This window comes from Akebia trifoliata, chromosome 8 (assembly GCF_017979445.1).
Source record: "Akebia trifoliata isolate Shusen 1 chromosome 8, ASM1797944v1, whole genome shotgun sequence".
NCBI lineage: Eukaryota > Viridiplantae > Streptophyta > Magnoliopsida > Ranunculales > Lardizabalaceae > Akebia > Akebia trifoliata.
In genome coordinates, this window is record NC_141382.1 from 46,175,651 (window position 1) to 46,195,022 (window position 19,372).

General features: G+C 32.9%; 1 protein-coding gene across 1 annotated transcript in view; it reads right to left on the reverse strand.

The window, feature by feature from the left end:
* Positions 1 to 11,837: 11,837 nt before the first annotated feature.
* The window catches only part of LOC147397204 (protein NRT1/ PTR FAMILY 1.2-like), a 41,793-nt gene continuing 34,258 nt past the window's right edge, over positions 11,838 to 19,372 (reverse strand). Inside the window, exons 2-5 of the mRNA XM_086452734.1 lie at positions 14,896 to 15,002; positions 14,564 to 14,781; positions 13,941 to 14,461; positions 11,838 to 12,868 (exon numbers count right to left, since the gene is read on the reverse strand). Coding sequence (XP_086308860.1) covers positions 11,980 to 12,868; positions 13,941 to 14,461; positions 14,564 to 14,781; positions 14,896 to 14,986 — 1,719 coding nt within the window. The 5' untranslated portion in view covers positions 14,987 to 15,002 and the 3' untranslated portion in view covers positions 11,838 to 11,979. The remainder of the gene's footprint in view (positions 12,869 to 13,940; positions 14,462 to 14,563; positions 14,782 to 14,895; positions 15,003 to 19,372) is intronic.

Here is a 19,372-nt window from a genome sequence, read left to right on the forward strand (position 1 = left end):
TTGCCATGCATAAGTGAGTGTGTGCATTGTGTACAATATGATGCATGAGATTAAGGTTAAAAAGGCTTCAACTCCCATCCTTTCGATCGAACCTTAGTCCAATCTACCGGGGATGGGAGAGGGTGTACATTACATCCTAAAGGATTTCTAGAAAAAGAAATTAAAGTAGAGGGTTAGGAGAAGAAGATGCAAGCTAAAACTAAATAAACTACATCTTAACCCCACCTTGTCCCTTGGTGGTCTTGAACCTTAAGAGGTAGACTTGAGAGTTGAGTGAGATGATTGAGGGTTGAGTGAGTTGAAGTTTAGAATATGAGAGAGTGAGTAGAAATTTGGGTAGAGTTTTAGGTTGAGAGATGGGGGCTTGAGAGCATGAGTTGTTCATAGAAAATGAGGGTATTTATAGAGTTTTTGGAGGACTTTTGGGGATAAAGTGGTCCAACCCTAAAAATGAAGAAAATGGACATGAGATTTAGGTTATTTCTTTTTTGATTTTTCATTTGTATGGGGGTAAAGATGACATTTGTGATGAAACCCTAAAAGCATGCTTTGATCCTTGGTTTTTTGGTAAATAGAGGTGAGAGAACAAAAGTGCTTTTGGGAGGGTGAATATGAGGATGACATGTGTAAAGGTGGAGTGGTAGGTAAAAAGTAGATCTTGGTTTATTTGTAAATAACTCATAAAGCAAGGGTGGAAGTGTAGTTTTGAAATTGACTAATGGGAAAACAAAAGTACATTTGGGAGGGTGAATAGGAGGATGACATGTGTAAAGGTGAAGTGGTAGGTGAAAAGTAGACTTTGGTTCATTTGTAAATAACAAATAAAGCAAGGGTGGAAGTATAATTTTGAAATGGACCAATGAGAGAACTCCATGTATGTACTTGAAGATTCCCACCTTTTGAGGGCATAATGGGAAGTTCCCTCACCTTTATGGATTATTACCAAAGACCAAATAACCTTTTTGGTTTGACTAAACTTTTTTGAGAAGGGCATTCTTGAGTTTTCACAAAGGGAAAGTTGACCCTCCAATTAGATGATGCATTGGGTATTGGGGGCTTATGAGGTATCAACATGTGTCATCATATAAGGGGTGAGAGAATGAACTTGGGTTTGGGTTTGGGATATGGACTTGGATTTGGGCTTAGGATGGACTTGGTTTTGGGTTAGGACATGGACTTGGATTTGGGTTTGGGATATGGAATTGGATTTGGGTGATGGGCATAGGTTTAGGTGGATTAGGGACAAGGTATGGGCATGCGATGATATGAGATGATGCATGTATGCATGAAAATGATGCAAAATAGCAATGTGGGTCCGTCGAAGAACTTGAGTTCTAAATCAGAATTAATTTGAGAAAATTTGGATTTTCCTAACGGGTTCGTGCAAATTGGGGTGTCGACATTGGGTATACATGGAATTGAACTAAAATGACCTGCTGACACACCCTGGTGCATATGAGGTTAGTTAAATACAACTAATCATGTACTAACCAATTTGCGAATACAATCATTATTGTTTGTGAATTTTATAGTCCCACAATGAACCAAATGGTCAATATAAATATATATATTTTTTTTGTTGAGAAATTCGATTATGCCTCTTCATCTTCCTTATTACGTATAGATTATTATGGATATTTATTTTTGTTTAATTATATGAAATTTAAAATTTTTAATATAATAATTGTACTTGTAACTTACATAATTAAATTATATATACACAAGTGAACCTAAGGGGAATAAGAAATGAATTACCTTCACCTAGTACCATAATTTTTAATCTAGTCCGAGACCAAGATGACTTGTCCAATACGTCTCGATATCGGTCCATCAACGAGATAGATAGACAAGTCAAACGTATTAGAGGAGATTTAAAACCATGGTTCATTTTTCCCTTTGTTGAACAAGAGGACTCAAACGTATTGGAAAACTCGTCCAAGATGACTCGATCTCGTTCATGGACGAGACAAGATGTAAAAATGAGTTTTAAAACCATGCTTAGTACCATGTAAGTGTAGATAATAAATTCTCATTCAACTATGATTTAACATATTTCACACTGTAATGGAGGAAGCAAATGCATTATTATTTTTGATAGATAGTAAACTTTAGATGGAAGAAAGGCAAGTGGAATGTTTTGGAGGGAAAAGAGCTAGGCAGAACTATTAAGCAAATTAAAATGACCTATTGATCCTGAGAAGTTGTCGATCTGGACCCAAAGGTTTACATGGCCCATACAAAACGGGGAATGTTTCTTAGGGATTTCAAAGTTAATGATACAAGATTTTGAACATGCATTAGATCTGATATAATATGATTACTCAAGATCACCGATAATTACCCATGATCATTGAGAACCATCTATAATTATCAAATCAACTCGAGTGATACTAAATGCATGTTGTTTTTGGCTAACGCCCCTTTCTTTTTCTTGTCCATGGTGAAAAAAAGTAAATTTTTTATTTGATCACTTTGTGACATTCAAAAACATGATCTGATGCAATGGAGTTGTGGAGGACAAAATTATTTGATCTTAAAAAAAATATTTAAATAATTATTTTTCATCATTGAATTTTATTTTTAAATTTGAGTGTTTGGTGGCTGTCTATTTTCAACACCTTAGATCAAAATCGAAAAATAATATTTTTTTTATTCTTTTTCTGAATATGAATATTTTCATAAAATCTAAAAGGCAGGGTTGTTGGATTGTCAATATGATAATCAATGTGGGCCCAATGACTCTTTTAAGATTTGAATTCTAAAAAAATTAATGTGGACATCTCGCAAGAGAGAAATTATCTCTCTCTTGCTGATGTCATTGCACCACATGTCAAAAACAACGTTTATTTAGCATTTCTCAATCAACTCCATAATTAACACAGCACTTTGAGGAACTTGTAACAATTGTAAGCCAACGTTAAAAATAACCACATCATGAAGAGCAAAGGGAGATAATTTGAATTCAAACATTCTATAATCCGTTTTCATTAGGGGTGCAACTTGGTCCAGTTCAAACCGAAAAACCAAACCAAACCAATGGCTTTAGGCTGATTTGGTTTGGTTTTAGGTTAGAAAATGAAGAATCGATCAATTTAGTTCAATTCTCGATTCAAGGCCTTTATAGAACCGAACCTTATATAATAAATAAACATATAAATATATTCATTTAAATTATTTTAGAAATTAATTAGGTCATAGATTAATGACTTCTTTTAAATAAATAAATGATTTTTTTAATGAATAAATCAATGATTTATTATATCAAATTTTATGTTTATTTTTTTATTATTAAAATATCTAGTTTCCCAACAAATAAGATAATTTAGTGGAACGACCTACATTGGTTCTGTTTCGATTTAGCCACAAACTGAACCAAGTTACACCCCTAGTTTTGATTACTGACTATCAAGTTGAAACTTCGTTTACAATGCAAGTTTGGAGTAAATTTGGATTTCACTTGTATGGTAAAGAATCAACCAAGAAAAAGACCCCACAATAGGGAGCTACTTGTATTAGGAAAGTTGCCCTAACAAGGTGGAAAAAACTTTGAAGTGGGTGGCCTGTTTCAAAATTTTGAAGGAACCATTTTCCATGGATTGTGTGTGGCATCTTGAATAAGGGTGTCAATGGGTACCCAATTACCCGATTATCTAATGTACCCGAAATCAAATAATCGGTATTGAGTCCACTATGAGAGACCCAATTAATTTTCAAACCGGTTATAAATAGTAATTTTAAGGACCTATTAAGAATCGGGTCTCAATCAAGTACCCATTGGGAAAATGGGTAAATTAGGTGTGTTTTTTTAAATAAAAAAATTATTTAAGAGGATGTTTATATTTATTATTTATTAGTATAATTAATTAAGTATTTTGTTAGCGTGTGCCCTTAAAGTGCAATAAATGCACTTTAAAAATTGAATTTTATACCTAAAATGCCCTTAAAAAATTATTTTTTTACCAAAATACCCTAAGATTCCAATTTCCAAAGTGCACCAATTAATAGTAATAACTAATTTTGGAGAGATATTTCAATGTTTAATATCTTCTTAAGCAAATAACTTAATTCTCAAGTATCAACCATTTCTATTTTCTAAATCTCTATCCATTTTCCATTCTCTCCTTCTCAAGTTTCAACCTCAAAGAAGAATAGAAATGTATTCACATACTTATAAGTTAGATTTTTCTCATCTTTAACCTTTTTAAAGATTAAAACATCTCATTCAAAGTTCAAACAGTACAAACAAATAGAAGAGTCTGACTAGTCTTATTAAATTAGTAAGGACTTCACCCTTACTAAGGGTCCTTTGATCTCATCTTGTAACATAAAAAAAAACATGATCTGATGATTTAGGATTTTAGTAGACAAAATTTTATGAACTTTGAAAACAAAAACATTCAAAAAAAAAATTATTTTTCACTGTTAAATTTTTAAAAAGTTAAGTGGAAGTTCAGTACCCATCCATTCTCAAAACCTTGGGTCAACTTCAAAATAAATTGCATTTTGAATTAATATTTCTATTTTTTTTAATGAAATTTAGAGGATTGTAGTATTGGATTGCTAATGTAGTAATCCATTTGAACGAAACGACCCTTAGAAATTAAGTCAAATTAAGTAAATTTTTTTTAATATTAAAGCATACTCAACGGGTATCCAAGCATATCTAAGATTTGTTGAGCCAGTTCTAATTCAAAAGGTCTCATATTCGAAATTGAAATTGAAGTTCAAGTTCAGGTCCAATTCTAGGTATACAAGGAATTGACCTAAACCCAACACCCATTAACACTCCAAGTCTTGTTGGAGGTATTTCGAATATGGGGATGTTAATTACATGAGTCGTGCTGGGGTGATACAGGATTTATTGTGATTCTCATATTTTTGATGTGGAGATGCATACATAACCGTAGATGATTTTTACTCGTATCGCAAGAAAATATATCTATGATTATGAGCACATCCCACATCAGACTTGTGAGAATCATAGTAAATACCCAATATCATTCCAACATTTTTCTAGTTAAATACAAAAATCCACGTATTCTAATAAGCTGGGTGAGATGTCGAATATTCCTATCTTTCTCATCCAACATACAAAATCTGTGAGGTTGTCAACAACTTGGAAGTTTGAGCCACATCTCCTAGGACTTGGGAATAGTCAATCATGCAATAATTATGTATTCTATCTCCTCTACGTGTGCTCCCACTACCCAATCCCTACTTTGAACATCGCACTTGTTTGAATGACACGTGTACGATCAGGTTTTGTCTACCTTAACCGTAACCAATACTACATGATGACATCATCACCATCATCATTAAATGCTTTAAATTAAAATTCAATCATTATAGATCAACACCCTATCAAGTCAATATATAACGCATTAGGTCCACTTGGAAAAAGTTCAAAGTGGGCGGCCCACCACTCACCCTATAATTCAAAGAATCGGTTTCCTTTATTTAGATGGGCCCAACGTGGCTTCTTTTCTTTTCATATTGATGACGAGTCCCACCATGTTTTGGTGGATATTTATTTCAAACTTAAAATATTACCTTATTTTCTTTACAATTATAAAGGGATAAAGACGGAGTAGAAACATAGTCACACAAAGTTAAAGTATGAGTTTAAAACGACAAGAAAAAAAAAAAGAGAGAAAAAAAAATGATGAAACACAAAACATAAATAATATATTACGAATTATGGAAAATTGTATATATATATATCTAATATACGAAAATTGTATATATATCCAATTACATGTTCTTTAACATATTTGTACATGTTATGATGTCAAAAGTAAAAGTTTATTCATCAACACATCTTTTGATCAAAATAATATATTATTTAAAAAAATGAAAAATACCATAACATCAATATATTATCATCAAATCTCATATTTCTACATTTATGAATCACCAAATCCTTTTATGTATCAAATCCCACATTAAAAAAATAAAATATTTGTTTATTTTTATTTTTGAAAAAACATAGAATAAAATGAAAAAAACAAGATATTTTAAAAAACACTAGATTTTTTTCATAAAATTGTATTTTTGTTATCATTTTACTCGTTAAAGGCACAAGACATGTTTTAAATGCGTTACAATGAGTAGAAGGGTTGACACCCAAATTTGGATTTTGAAAATGACCCTACCTTAACATTTGAACTTAATATAATCAAATATCGTTTTGATCTAAAACAAAGAAATTTGCAATTGGACATCCCTAAAATCATGTTGGCTAGTATTCAAAATTACAAAACATATCCTTTTTAACTATGCAGTCTTCAACACCACCTTAAATTAATATTTTAAATTAGAAATAGGTCCTTCATATACATGTGTGTTTGCACATGCCGTCTTCTAGTTAATATTATAATGAGGAAAGGTGGAATAGAAGTGATTCGGCACAAAAATTTGGAATCTCACATTTACATCTAAACTTAATATAATCAAGGTCATTTTGGTCAAACACAATGAACATTGCGATCCCACCCAATAATCACATTGTTTAGTCTTTGAAATTACAAAAATATTTTTTAAAAACTTTTAATTAATATTTTAAATTTGTAGACACCCCAATTTGAATTGGCCCTCACTCGAAAGGGTCCAAAAACTGCAATTTTCCAATAAACTGGGCCTACAAACCTCGAAGGTCCGAAGCATTAAAACCTGACATTTTTGTCAAATCAAAGCCTCTAAAACCTCTCAATAGGTTAGCAGGTCCACCAAAAAGCTTGACATGCTCCGCTCCATTTAAAATATCAGTTTTCCAACAAAATAGGCCAACGGGCCTCAAAGGCCCAAAAAGTTAAAAAGTTGCAATTTAATTGAATCGAGGCCCCTAAGACCTCTCAATGGTCTAGGGGACCTACAAAAAGGGTTGTGACCCATCCTACACGTATTCAACATCACCGCTCTGCCTTTATATCTAAGAATAACCGAACGCTCGATGAAATTCTCCAACGGACCCAAAAAGCCCGATTCGCCAACACGTGGCATTTTAATCAATTTAATAATTTCTAAAAATCCTAAAAAGATAAAAAAAATAAAAATGTGAGACTTGGGATGCCTACTCCTCATCTACCTTCACTGCCCCACCTCCGAAACCCCAAACACCCTAAGTCAATTCAAGGCCCATGAACTCTCAACTCTTTCCTAAACCAATTTCTAACCTTACCCTTAACCCAAAATCAATCTCATACCACCTAAACCCTAAAACAAACCTACTCTAAAAAACCCAATCCAAAACAAACCCTATCCAAGCCAAAATAACCCACAACCCTTCTAAACCCAAGCCCAATACACTAAAAGTCCACTAACTATTATGCATACCCAATTCATTATCCAACCCACAACCCTTCTAAACCCAAGCCCAATACATTAAAAGCCCACTAACTATTATGCATACCCAATTCATTATCCAACCCACAACCCTAACCCATTAACCACTACCCACATCAACCAATCACCTTCTCAAACATCAAAAAGTGACACATGTCATCACCACCTTTCAGTTCTCTCATCTAATCACCTACCCCCATCACTATTATTTAAACAATTCATCTAACTCACATCACTTCCTTCAAAATCACCTCAACCCATACCCTACACACCCTAACCTATCATCAAATCTCTAACATCATCAACTACTCACACCTCAACCCATACCCTAATCCATCACCATTCTCTAACATCATCAACCACCCACATCACCACCCATATCTCCTATATCTCAACCCATCACTTTCCCTTAAAACACTCCAATAAAATCACCTCAACTCATACTTCCCTCATCATCAACCAACTAACCCATACCATTTTCTCTAATCAAACAACCACCATCAACCAATCAACCAATCTCACCACCTCATTCTCTCATTACATTTGTTACATGTCATCATTCCCTCAATCCTCCCAAAAACCAATCTACCAACCTCTTACACTACCCATCCCCTCAAATCTAACACCTTATCTCTTTTATCAACCCAACACTCAATCAAACACCTAACACCTTACACCTCCATTCTCTCCATCAATCATCACTCATCTCATCCCACCAAACACTCTACCCAAATGGATTTGGGTAAGATCCAAATCATTTGGATTAAAACACTACAAATTTCCCTCATTACACGACTACCCTCACTTACAATCAAAATTTCATACCTTTCACTTCAAAAACCCATGCCATTCTCTATTCACTCAATTCTTCACCCCATTATACCCCCAAACACCTATAAATACCCATCCCCTCTTTCCAAAAATGATTACCAAGTCTTACTAGAAAAAAAGAAAATCTAATCTCTACTCATCTCTCTTATACTCTCCTACTCTCACAATAACCTTCTGATAAGATATACACACTCTTTCACATTCTACTAAGGACTCAAGAGGATATAGAAGTCAAAAGAAGAAGGAGAAGAAGAAGGAAATGAGGTTAATGATACAAGGTGGGTTCAAAGTGCACCTCCCTCCCCTCCCTCTCTATCTCTACCCTCTCATTTTCCCTCTTCTATCATCCCCCTCCTCTTCATTTTATTTTAAATGGTTTATGACGAATGGACCATAAGGCTAAAGGTCTATAAGGGTCATTTTCATCAATGAAATGACCCTATGATCAAGCCGAAAACAACCCCTATGTATAATACAAATGCACCCACGTTGTACTTTATTTTTCTCCTTTTTTTATTATAAAATGATCGAATTATGTGAGGTTACTGCCACTTGGGGGGGAGAAAGGGGTGCCTAACACCTTCCATTTTCTCCAACCGAGTCGCTTACCCGAATCTCAAAGTTTGATTACCCCTTATCCATCGTGAGTTGCTAAAATGTTAAAAATATCATTTTTGGAAAATGTACATCGGGTGACCATTCATACCCACTTACAATATGAATGGTGGCGACTCTAAACTATAGTAGATGTGACTGTCGTAATGACGAAATCCACGTATCTACAAAATTATAAATAAGTGTTTTGATAAATGTATGTTTGCAAATACCCCCTTTTAAACGCACCCATGGGTTGCCTAAGTGGTAAGGGCGAGCACGTGAAGTGTGGGTTAGGCGCACGTCACGGGTTCGATTCTCCTCTTGGGTTTTTCTCATGATTTAACTGGGTGACCATGACGGTGGGTTGCTATGGTAGTCCTCCTCGAGATTAGTCGTGGTGTGCGCAAGCTGGCCCGGACACTCGACTAGCAAAAAAAAAAAATTACCCCCATTTAATATATATTAATAAAAATTATGATTTAAATGCCCTCATCTTCAACCTTAGGTAAAAAATTATTTATTTATTTTTTTTCAAAATATTGTCAACTTAAAACTATTAGACACTTATTGGTAATTATTTTTAATTTATTAAAACTAACCTTCAATCAATCGATATCAACCTCGTTCTTATCTTTGGTGGAAAACATTTGATTTTCAGTCTATAATTTTTTTAGGTATACTTAAAAAGTTACTATAAGAATTGAAGGACAAAATAGATAAAACCTTAGGATGGATAAGGATGGTAAAAAAAAAAAAAAGTTTTGAATGTTGGAAGTAGATATAATTATTGGGTCATAGAATAGGGTAAAAACTTCTATTCAGGGTCAAAGTTTACCGTCATTTTATATTAATGTAGAAGAGATGATGGAGGTTTTGGTCGTTTCTTCACTTGAAAAATATAGGATGTTTAAAATATTTAATTAAACATGGAGGGTATGCTCATAAATTTAAAAATAATAACGGCAACTTAGTTAAGAGCACTAGGAAAACGAGTCATGACTCATGCGTTAAAAAGAAATCTTTAAAAAATTTGAAGTTGACGAGTGAATAAAGAAACGCCTCTCAAATCTCAATGTCTTGGGCCGAGATCATGGTTTTAAATCTAGTTCGAGACCAACACAACTTGTCCAAGTTGTCGTGCTATCATCCACCAACGAGACGAGTTGACAAGTTATCTCAAAGACATGATTTGTTCTAATTCTAAGCTTTTTTAGTCCTTAAATCTTGTTCGAGACAACTCAAATAAATCGGATATCTTATTCGAGATGACTTGGTCACTTTTATGGACGAGCCGAGATGCCAAAACGAGTTTTAAAATTACGGCCGAGATCCTTTGTGGTACTTTTTTTTCTTGCAATTCCCTGTAGTTTGGATTGACAGTTGAGAGAGTGCCATGTGATATAGAGACCAAAATCCCATCATTGGAGTGTTGGAGTTTAGTAGCAGTCCATTTTCAATCTATTTGATCAAGCTTAAAAAGAAAAAATAAAGTTTTTATTTTTTTAAATATGATCAAAATCATGATCAATACATAGCTAATAGGTTTGTTGATAACAAATTTCACAATCTACCTTGAGATTCGTGAAATAAGATTGTAAATGATTTTTTTGATTTGATAAAAAGTAGATATATAGATCTCAGTATTTTTTTTCTAATTAACAATCAAATACAAAAGTAAAGATGGTGACGTACGTGTAACTTTCTTCTTTTCGAGTTTCGCGTGTGATCAACTGAGAAAGCAACTTTTGATGTGTAGATGACTACTTTTGATGCTTGATCTTTTGTAAAGATTTTGTGTGAATTTCTTCTCTTAGTATTTCGTGCTTTATTAGCTAAAATGATTTATTGATTTTCGGAGAAGGATTTAGGCTTGATCTTATATTTAATCGGAGTTGAGTCTTTTGAAGAACTTTGCTTCGTCTCTGGATGAGGGTTTGTGAATTTCTTCTTCTTTAGAAGGAGAACTTTTGTCTTATAAGAGAAAGTGATTCAAGTCCCTCCCAAATGAGGGAGACTTTGATATTTATAGGCTTAAGTCCAATTACTTTTTCAACTATACTCTTGCTATTTTGAAGATTCTATGTATTATTGGTGGGCCGAACTCATTTATTTGGGTATAGGGCCCAACACTTAATATGTAGATCACTTGATTTTGTCTAGATCACGGGCTTTATCCGCGAAAGTCCAAACCCTAATCATATGAGGTTCGTTTCTTTCTAAATTATTATCTATTTAGAGTTTCTTGCTAGATTATTATTTATATTTTTTTGTTTAGGATTTTATAGGAGCCTAATCATAATTGTAAACAACTGTTAAAATTGTTTGAACGAGTATTATACTGTTGAGATTATAATTTGAACCAAACATTTGTAATGTTTAAAGAATGCGTTTTAATCTTTAATTGGGACGTGATAAATAATTGAAGAAATTGTGGTGTAATAGTTCAAATTTTTCACAAAAAAAATGATTTTATTGTGATTTTTTTATATTTATTCTAACAAAAACAAAAATTTCTGTGAAATTTTCTATGTTGTGCTCAAATGGAAGAAAATGATTTACCTGGCAAATGATTTGGTAGGAAATATGTTCTTTAAAATCAAACAAGCCCTTGGATAAAAGAAATAATTTTTTTAAGGTTCTGAAAATGGATTGCTAGTTAATCCCACCAAACTCTAAAATTTAAGGATGAAAAATAATATATTAAATGTTTATAGATAAAGAGAATTCAATTAGATAGAGTAATGATTTCATAGAGCTGTGCCATTGATGAATGTTTATAGATTTTACTCCTATTCATAGACATGATGAATAGATATCTATGCACCAACTTACCGTGGTGAAATATCCCTAGTAGAGGCTGGTTTATTTTTGGATCAAGGCTTGTTGACTGAATGGTTTGTTGCCCTTTTGAATTTTGCCTCTCCTTTAGTAGGTTTCTTTGACCTCCATTGGAGCTTCGTTGTCATTTTCTTTTGTTCTCCTTTAATGAAATTGTATTATCTATCAAAAGAACAAATCATCGACAAAAAAATATTTGAAACCCTCTTCAAATTTGTCTAAATTAATGAAGAGCAATAAAAAAAATCCTCAAGACACATTTCAAATACATGCACTATAGCTTATATCAACGGTTGTTCTAATAATAATACGGGGCATGGCTAAGCTGCTCATCGTAATAAACATATATAATCCACCATTTTTGCTTATTAGTTACCTCGAGACTTGTCCTCTTTCCCCAACTTCTTCCTCGGTCGCCACCCTAATTATTTCCTCGTCGGAAGGCCCATAAAACCAACAACAAACTAAGAAATACAGAAAATTGACGAAACACAAGACGGCAAGAAGCCAATAACAATAATCGTAGTGACCCTTGTTTGGATTAGTATCAGCCCAGCTCACCTTCCCTCCACGTTTCGTAACTCGATCCACAGTCTCTATAAATATACTCCCAAACAAGCCCGAAAATGCGTTTCCTAGAGAAAATAGAGCCATTGCAAGGCTAGCCATGTTCTTTGGAAGCTGAGAGTAGTAGAATTCAATTTGCCCAACTGCATTGAAACCCTCAGCTAGGCCACCAATGCAATACTGTGGCACTAACCACAAAGCAGACATGCTTACTACACCATGAGCGTTGTCCCCCAACCCTTCATGGATTGCTTTTCTTCTTCTAATATTCTCTATTATAGCCGACACCACTAGGGCACAACACGCTAGAACCAATCCAATCCCCATTCGCGTTTCGTTACTAAGCCCACGTGGTCGTCCTGTGTACTTAGCAAGTAAAGGGATCATTACTCGATCATAGAAGGCAACCCATATCGTCAGAGTGATGATTGTGAACACACTAAAGCTTCCTGCTGGGATTTTGAAGTCAGATATTATTCGCCTATCCATGACGCTTGCTTGGATTGTTGAAAGAGTGCCTTGTGTTAGGCTCATGTAGATTATGATGCCTGTGGACCAAATAGGGAGGATTCTAACCAATGTTTTTAATGATTCTACTTGTTCAATTGTGCAGAGATTCCATGGTTTTGAAACTGAGCCATCAGGGTTTAAGTCTCTTTGAGGGTCTCTAATTATGCAAGCTTTGTTTAGAAACCTACACAATAAAAATCAATAATAATGTATTTGATCAACCATTCTTTTAAGTTCAAAATATAAATAGCAATATTTATAAAGCAAAAAATGTATATGTTGATCAAGAAGTCTTGGTTTGAGTCACCGATCCCTCGAGATTGAGAAAATGCCTCGAGAGATGTATTAATCAAGAGGTCTTGGTTTTTCCAAGAAATTGTAATGAAATATTAATTCAAAATATTTAATATTTCGGGATTTTCTTGGACTATTTGGATCGAGTTCGAGATAGATGAATAGAGCATCAAATGATACGAGAAAAATGACTTACATTGATTCAAAAGAGCACCCACCCATTGATGTGTGGGTGGGATTGATGCTGGTTTTGATGATCATAACCATTCAATCTATTAAATTGTTTTAGACTCCTACAAAAGAGAAGTCCCAAGAACACAATATGTGAAGAATTGGTCAACTGTTGTGGCAACAGTCAACCAAACACCCAATTTGCTTTGACCAAAATTGACACTCCTAATATAATTAAAACACCACTTAGTAGACCTACACACTAGAAATCATCATGATCAACGTGCTTTTATAGCTTCTTAAGCATCTTATCATAGAATATGGATTCAAAGATGAGATATTTACAGAAAAGTGATCAACTTTTGATGAATTTACTCATTTAAATTACCAAAACATGAATGATAACGAATTCGGAGGTTTTTAAAGTGACTATTTTGCAGGTTTAAAGTGACAATTTCATTTTAAACCTGTGAAATAGTCACTTTGTTCTGATTTTTTTTAAAACAAAAACTTGATTGTTCACGTTTGGGTAATTAAAATGAACAGTAAGCTGGAATCATTAATAACTCATTTTCAGCTCAAGAAATAGTAATTCACCCTTCCAAGATTTATCTAGAAATCACTCAAACCCAATAATTAGAAAATCACCAATAATTCTGAACTATTGAGTAGGTCCACCAAAGTCTAGCCCAAGAGTAGAAGATGTGGGGATAGTGCTACTTAGTATTATTTTAGTGGGCCCATAATGATGATGATGATGGTTATGATGATGATGATGATGATGATGATACCTCAATTTTTTGGATGGAGAGATAAGGTTGGAGTCCTTGGAGCAATGATAGTGACCATCAGAAGGATAAGCAAGAGACCTATTTTTAACTGTTACCACAATCACTTGAGCAAGTCCAGTAAATAAGCTCTTATCAGCCTTCACTTTGACATACAAAGGAGAACCCAAGAAGAACATAACAGCAGCTACTAACATGAGAATTGCTGGAATTCCAAAACCCAATTTCCATCCTAATTTATCTTGAATGTAAACGATGAGTGTTAATGCAATAATTGTCGATACTCCGATGGAAGCGTAATACCAGCTGAAGTAACTCTGTATAACTCTCTGATTATTTGGATTATCTTTCCTGTCCAATTGATCTGCACCAAATGCTATAGAACATGGCCTGATCCCACCAGCACCTATTGACATTAATCCAAAAGCACACAACAACATAGTGAGTTGGCCCGGCGTCGGGGACTCACCCATAGGAGGCTTGGCACTTGGAATCATGGCTGTTAACCATAGTAAAGTCACACCCTATATATTATCAAGAAAATTACAAGTCAAGATTGAATTGCTATTGAAGTTATTGATGAATTAATGTGGGGAAAATTAAAGAGAGAGAGAGATTTAACTTACAACACAACTAAATATTGATCCCAAAGCGATCACTCGAAATCTACCCAAGTAAGAATCAGAGATAAAAGCACCCAAAATGGGAATGGAATTGGTGACAGCAGACCACAATGACAAAACATTTTGCCCATCAGCAATACTCATTTTGTAACCAGTGATGAGGTAGAATATCATATTGGGAAGTAACCCATAACTCGAAATCTTTTCGAATGATTCGTTAGCTATAAACAAAGATTAAAAATCAAAGAATTAATAGATAATTCTTTACAAAAAAAGTAACCCAAATAGATTTTTTTTTTTTTTTTCTTTTTTAAAAGATTGTACAATGGATTTACCTATGATGAAGGGCATAGTTCTAAGACCACCCTTAACAAGCTTTGAAGGTGAAGAAGTCACCATCTTCTCCTCTGCATCTATCTGATCCATTCTTCTTTTCTTTTCTTTTCTTCTCTTTCAGAACTCTAAGAACAGAAAGAGAAGTAAGAAGTAGAGGAGAGATTGAGATTTTCTTCTAGTTGTTTAATTGGAAGGAAGATAAAGGTTGAAGAAGATATGTTGGAATCCTATTTATAATTAAAATTAAAAAAATGGTTGTCATATAACGTGTGAACATAGCCGCGTGGTACGGGCATGTGGTCCTGTCTTTAGGTGGTTGCAGTGTGCGACTTTGTTTGGGTTAGTGATGGTGAATTAACTGCATGGTTTTGAACTCGGACGAGTCAACTCAAATCAGACTAGATAAATCATTTAATTCGTTTTATAATTATTTATTTATATTAAAATAATTATATTTTTTTATATAAAATAATGTAAATTAGAAGATGTTTAATCATAAAAACATATTTTATTTAGATAATAAATACGTAAATTTTAAAAACTAATTATTTTAATTAAAATAAATAACAATCCTAACTGACACGAATGAGTTTTACTCCTAGATTTATAAAATATCATTTGAGTCATCTCATTCCTCTTGCGAAATTTTGCACATGTGAGCCGCCTTGTCTATCTGTCCCGTTCTTGGACGATACCGAGATAATTCCAATACGTCATCTTGATCTCAGACTAGATTTAAAACCATGATTAATTGTGAAATTTTGATTTTATTTTAACTTTACCAAATAATTTCTTAGGTTTAACATATTTGTAAAATCGGGCCACTTTTTTTTAATACGTAAAATATGCCGAAAAACTACAATAATTTATATGAATGGACTAAAATACCATTATCTTCAACATTTCAGTTTAACTCTTTCTTTATTTGTAAACTCATCCTTCCTTTCACCCAAAACAAATCAAACAAAAGAGAGAACATATTTCTCTTTTCACCATGGCCTAGTTAGAGTTCTTTAGAGCTCTCTCATATGTCACTATATCTCAAGAAAGAGAGTTAAATAGTGGAATATCCCCACGTAGTTCTATTAAATCATCATTTTCTACTTTCCCTCAATTGTAAGATTTCAAGTACCCTCGTTCCTTAGGTTTTATTATTATTATTTTTTTCCTACTTTCCAAACAATAATATCTTAATGATGTTTTAAAACGTACGGAAGTGTGATGGTTTCATTTTTTTTTTCGTGTCTTCATTACTTCAGTTCTGTGTTGGTTGAAAATGAGTTGTAAATGTACGTTAAGTTTATACGTTTCCAACATATAAAAATCATCAAACTTCTATTATAACTAGGTTATAAAAATTAATTTCACAAATGGGTTAACTTTCTAAGATTTGAATTTCATAAATCTAACATTTTTGCTAAAGATGGAATGAATACCTATTGTTTAGTAAAAGTAAATTTCAATCTCATCAATGGATATAGAAAATAAAGTTAAAAAAATTAGTTATTTATTCATCATTTATAATATAGAAAATTCAATCCAACACAAATCAAGGGACTGAGGAAAAAATTATTAAATAATTTATGGGTAGTATGATTAAAGTGCATGTCACATGGACACCCATAATTGCAACCAATTATACTCAAAAAGTCCATTTATGAGTATAGGTAAAAGGTATTGTCTTGTAGATGCTTTTTAAAAAAGAAACATCAAGGGTTTTTAAGTAATTTTCAATTATTTAGAAGATAAATGAACATATCATCAGTTTTGTAAATATGACTGCCACGTGTCAGTAAAAAAGAGTGTCTATCGACAAAATTTTGAAGCGCGAGTCCCGCAGCAAAGTCCGACTCCTTCCGAAAGAGTTAAGAACGTGTGGGGACAGGTTGATTGATACAAGTGAAGGAGGTTTATTTCCAATGTTCACGTGTGATCACTCCAATGTGAACACATTACAATTACAAAAGATGCAACCAACCAAATTCAGAGTTTGGTTTTGAATACGGGACAATAAAATGGGTCCCCTAAGCTCACAGATCTACTTTGAAATTTTGGAATATTTTTGTGGAAAAATTATTTAAAGGACCCTTATGGAGAGACTTCTTTCTATAATCCCTAAATTTTTTACGATAGTTTGGTAATAAAATTTTATTTTCTAAATGATGCCTCATTATTGGTGAATTCATCGCTTTTTTATTTACTGCTAAGTTCACCATTTTTTATTTATTATCGAACTCGAAACTTTTTTATTTATTGTCGAACTCACTACTATTTACTATCGAATTCACCACTTTTATTTATTGTCAAACATGATGCTTGTATTTATTATTGATTTCTCAATTTTTACTGTCGAACTCATCACTATTTAGTACTATTGAGTTCACAATTTTTTATTTTAAAAATGGTGAAGTCGACATTGGTAAAACTCACACATTTTTTAATTTTTTATTCAAATAATGACTTGTTTAGATGATTTCAACCCAAAAAAAATTTACTTTTGATTTATTTTCATCCAAAAATTAAGAGAAGAAAAGTAAAAAAAAAAAATCCTTAAAAATAATTTTTTCTTTCTTCTTAAATTCTTTCCAACGAAATGGAGTCTCTGGAATTCAATTGAGATATAAAAAATTCAATTTTTGAGATGAAAACTATGAGTTCAAACGATTAGGATATTCAATCGTGAGAAACATAAGAGATGAAGTCTGAATTATTAAGAAAAATTTATTAAATTGATTATTAAAAGACCCCCCAAAACTTAGGGACTATTTATAGAAAGAAGTCCCGTGAGGGTCATTTAAGTAATTATCAGAAAACTTTGATAAAGACGTTTTACATTGAAGTCTACGTGGAGACTTTTCTTTACAAAGTGGGGGTGGTGGTGGAGCGACTAATGGTCCACATAAGAGTACTACGGGGCCCACGTGATGTAACAGTGGTTCTTATCATACATCCGGAAAATATTAAATAATAAATATGTGTTTTATTTTATTTTTTTCAACGCGTGATTGAAAGTTTTTCAAAATTGACTGCCATACTACCATCACAGCCACACGTTTCCACGACTGACAAAACTTTGTTTCGAAGCAAACCGTGGTGGGTTACTAAGCACCTTTTCTCTAGCCACGTGTCACTAAAAAAAATGTTTTTAATTTATAAGAAAAAATTATTAAAAAATCTTAATAGAACAGTATTAAATTTAGGTGCTCGATAACCGCCCATATTCAACACCTCGGATCTAGCTCAAAAAATAATTTATATATATGGGTCGGGATCCATAAACAACGTTCTAAACAACATATTTTATCTTATATGGGTAAAAAGTTCATAATTAATTGATTTTTTGTGAGGATGATCTCTTTGGTGAGAGGATCATCTTTGCAAAAAATTAACCCATTCTGAAATTACTAGTCTTAATTTACATGTTAAAAAATCATAGACTATTCATTTTGATTGTTAGTTTGTAATCACTTTTGATAGGGTTAAAAGTCTTAGAATCTATAGATTTTTGTGAGGATGATCTACTCATCATAGAAATCATTCTCACAAAAAATTAATTCATTCTAAAATTATTTTGTCATTTAGGATAAAACGTTGTCTACAGAATGCTATCTTATATATATATTTTATGAATATTTTGAAAATTTAGAAGGTTGTGTGACCGTGAATGTGATAATCAATGCAAGCCAACTGATTCCTTCTAAGATTTGAAATCTTAAAAAATAAATTTGTGAGTAAAGGAAGTACAAGCAAGAGAGAAATTTTCTCTCTATTGCAAATGTCATTCATACCTTATGTCAAATGGTTGTTGGGATATCAGAAAAATACCAATGAAAATGACATTTGTCAACTCTCCAATTTGACACAAAAAATGTGTAACAATTTTTAGCTCAGCCTGACAAGGTGAGTCAAAAAGTCAATTGACATGTATCCAGCAAGAACTATACATTTTTCACATCCCCATAAAATATTTATGGTTTTGTATCCAAAGGGAAAAAATCTACAATTCTTGAAAGGTATACATCAATTGAGTTTTTGAGTTGTCCTGTCAAGTTGAGATACAAAATCAACACTCAACCAACAAACATGAATATATGATGATAGGATATTTTATAAAGGTATAATGATAAAATCATGCGTCGACATACATAATTTATACGTGGTTGACATGATAAGAGGACAAAATCGTAGTTTTTTTTTCTTGTGTATCCCTAAGAAAAAGTGTTATGGTTTTGTGCCTTTGCCTATTACAAATTGTGTATGTTTATCACGACTTTTGATAGAATCTAATCTTACTAATTTCAGCTCTTACTAAGGGTTATTGACCTCACCTTGTGACATCCAAAAACATGATCCGATCCCACAAAGTTGTAGATGACAAGATTTTATGAACTTAGAAATATAAAATTTCAAATATATATATATATATATATATATGATATTTTACTGTTGAATTGTAATTTAAAATTTGGGAGCTCC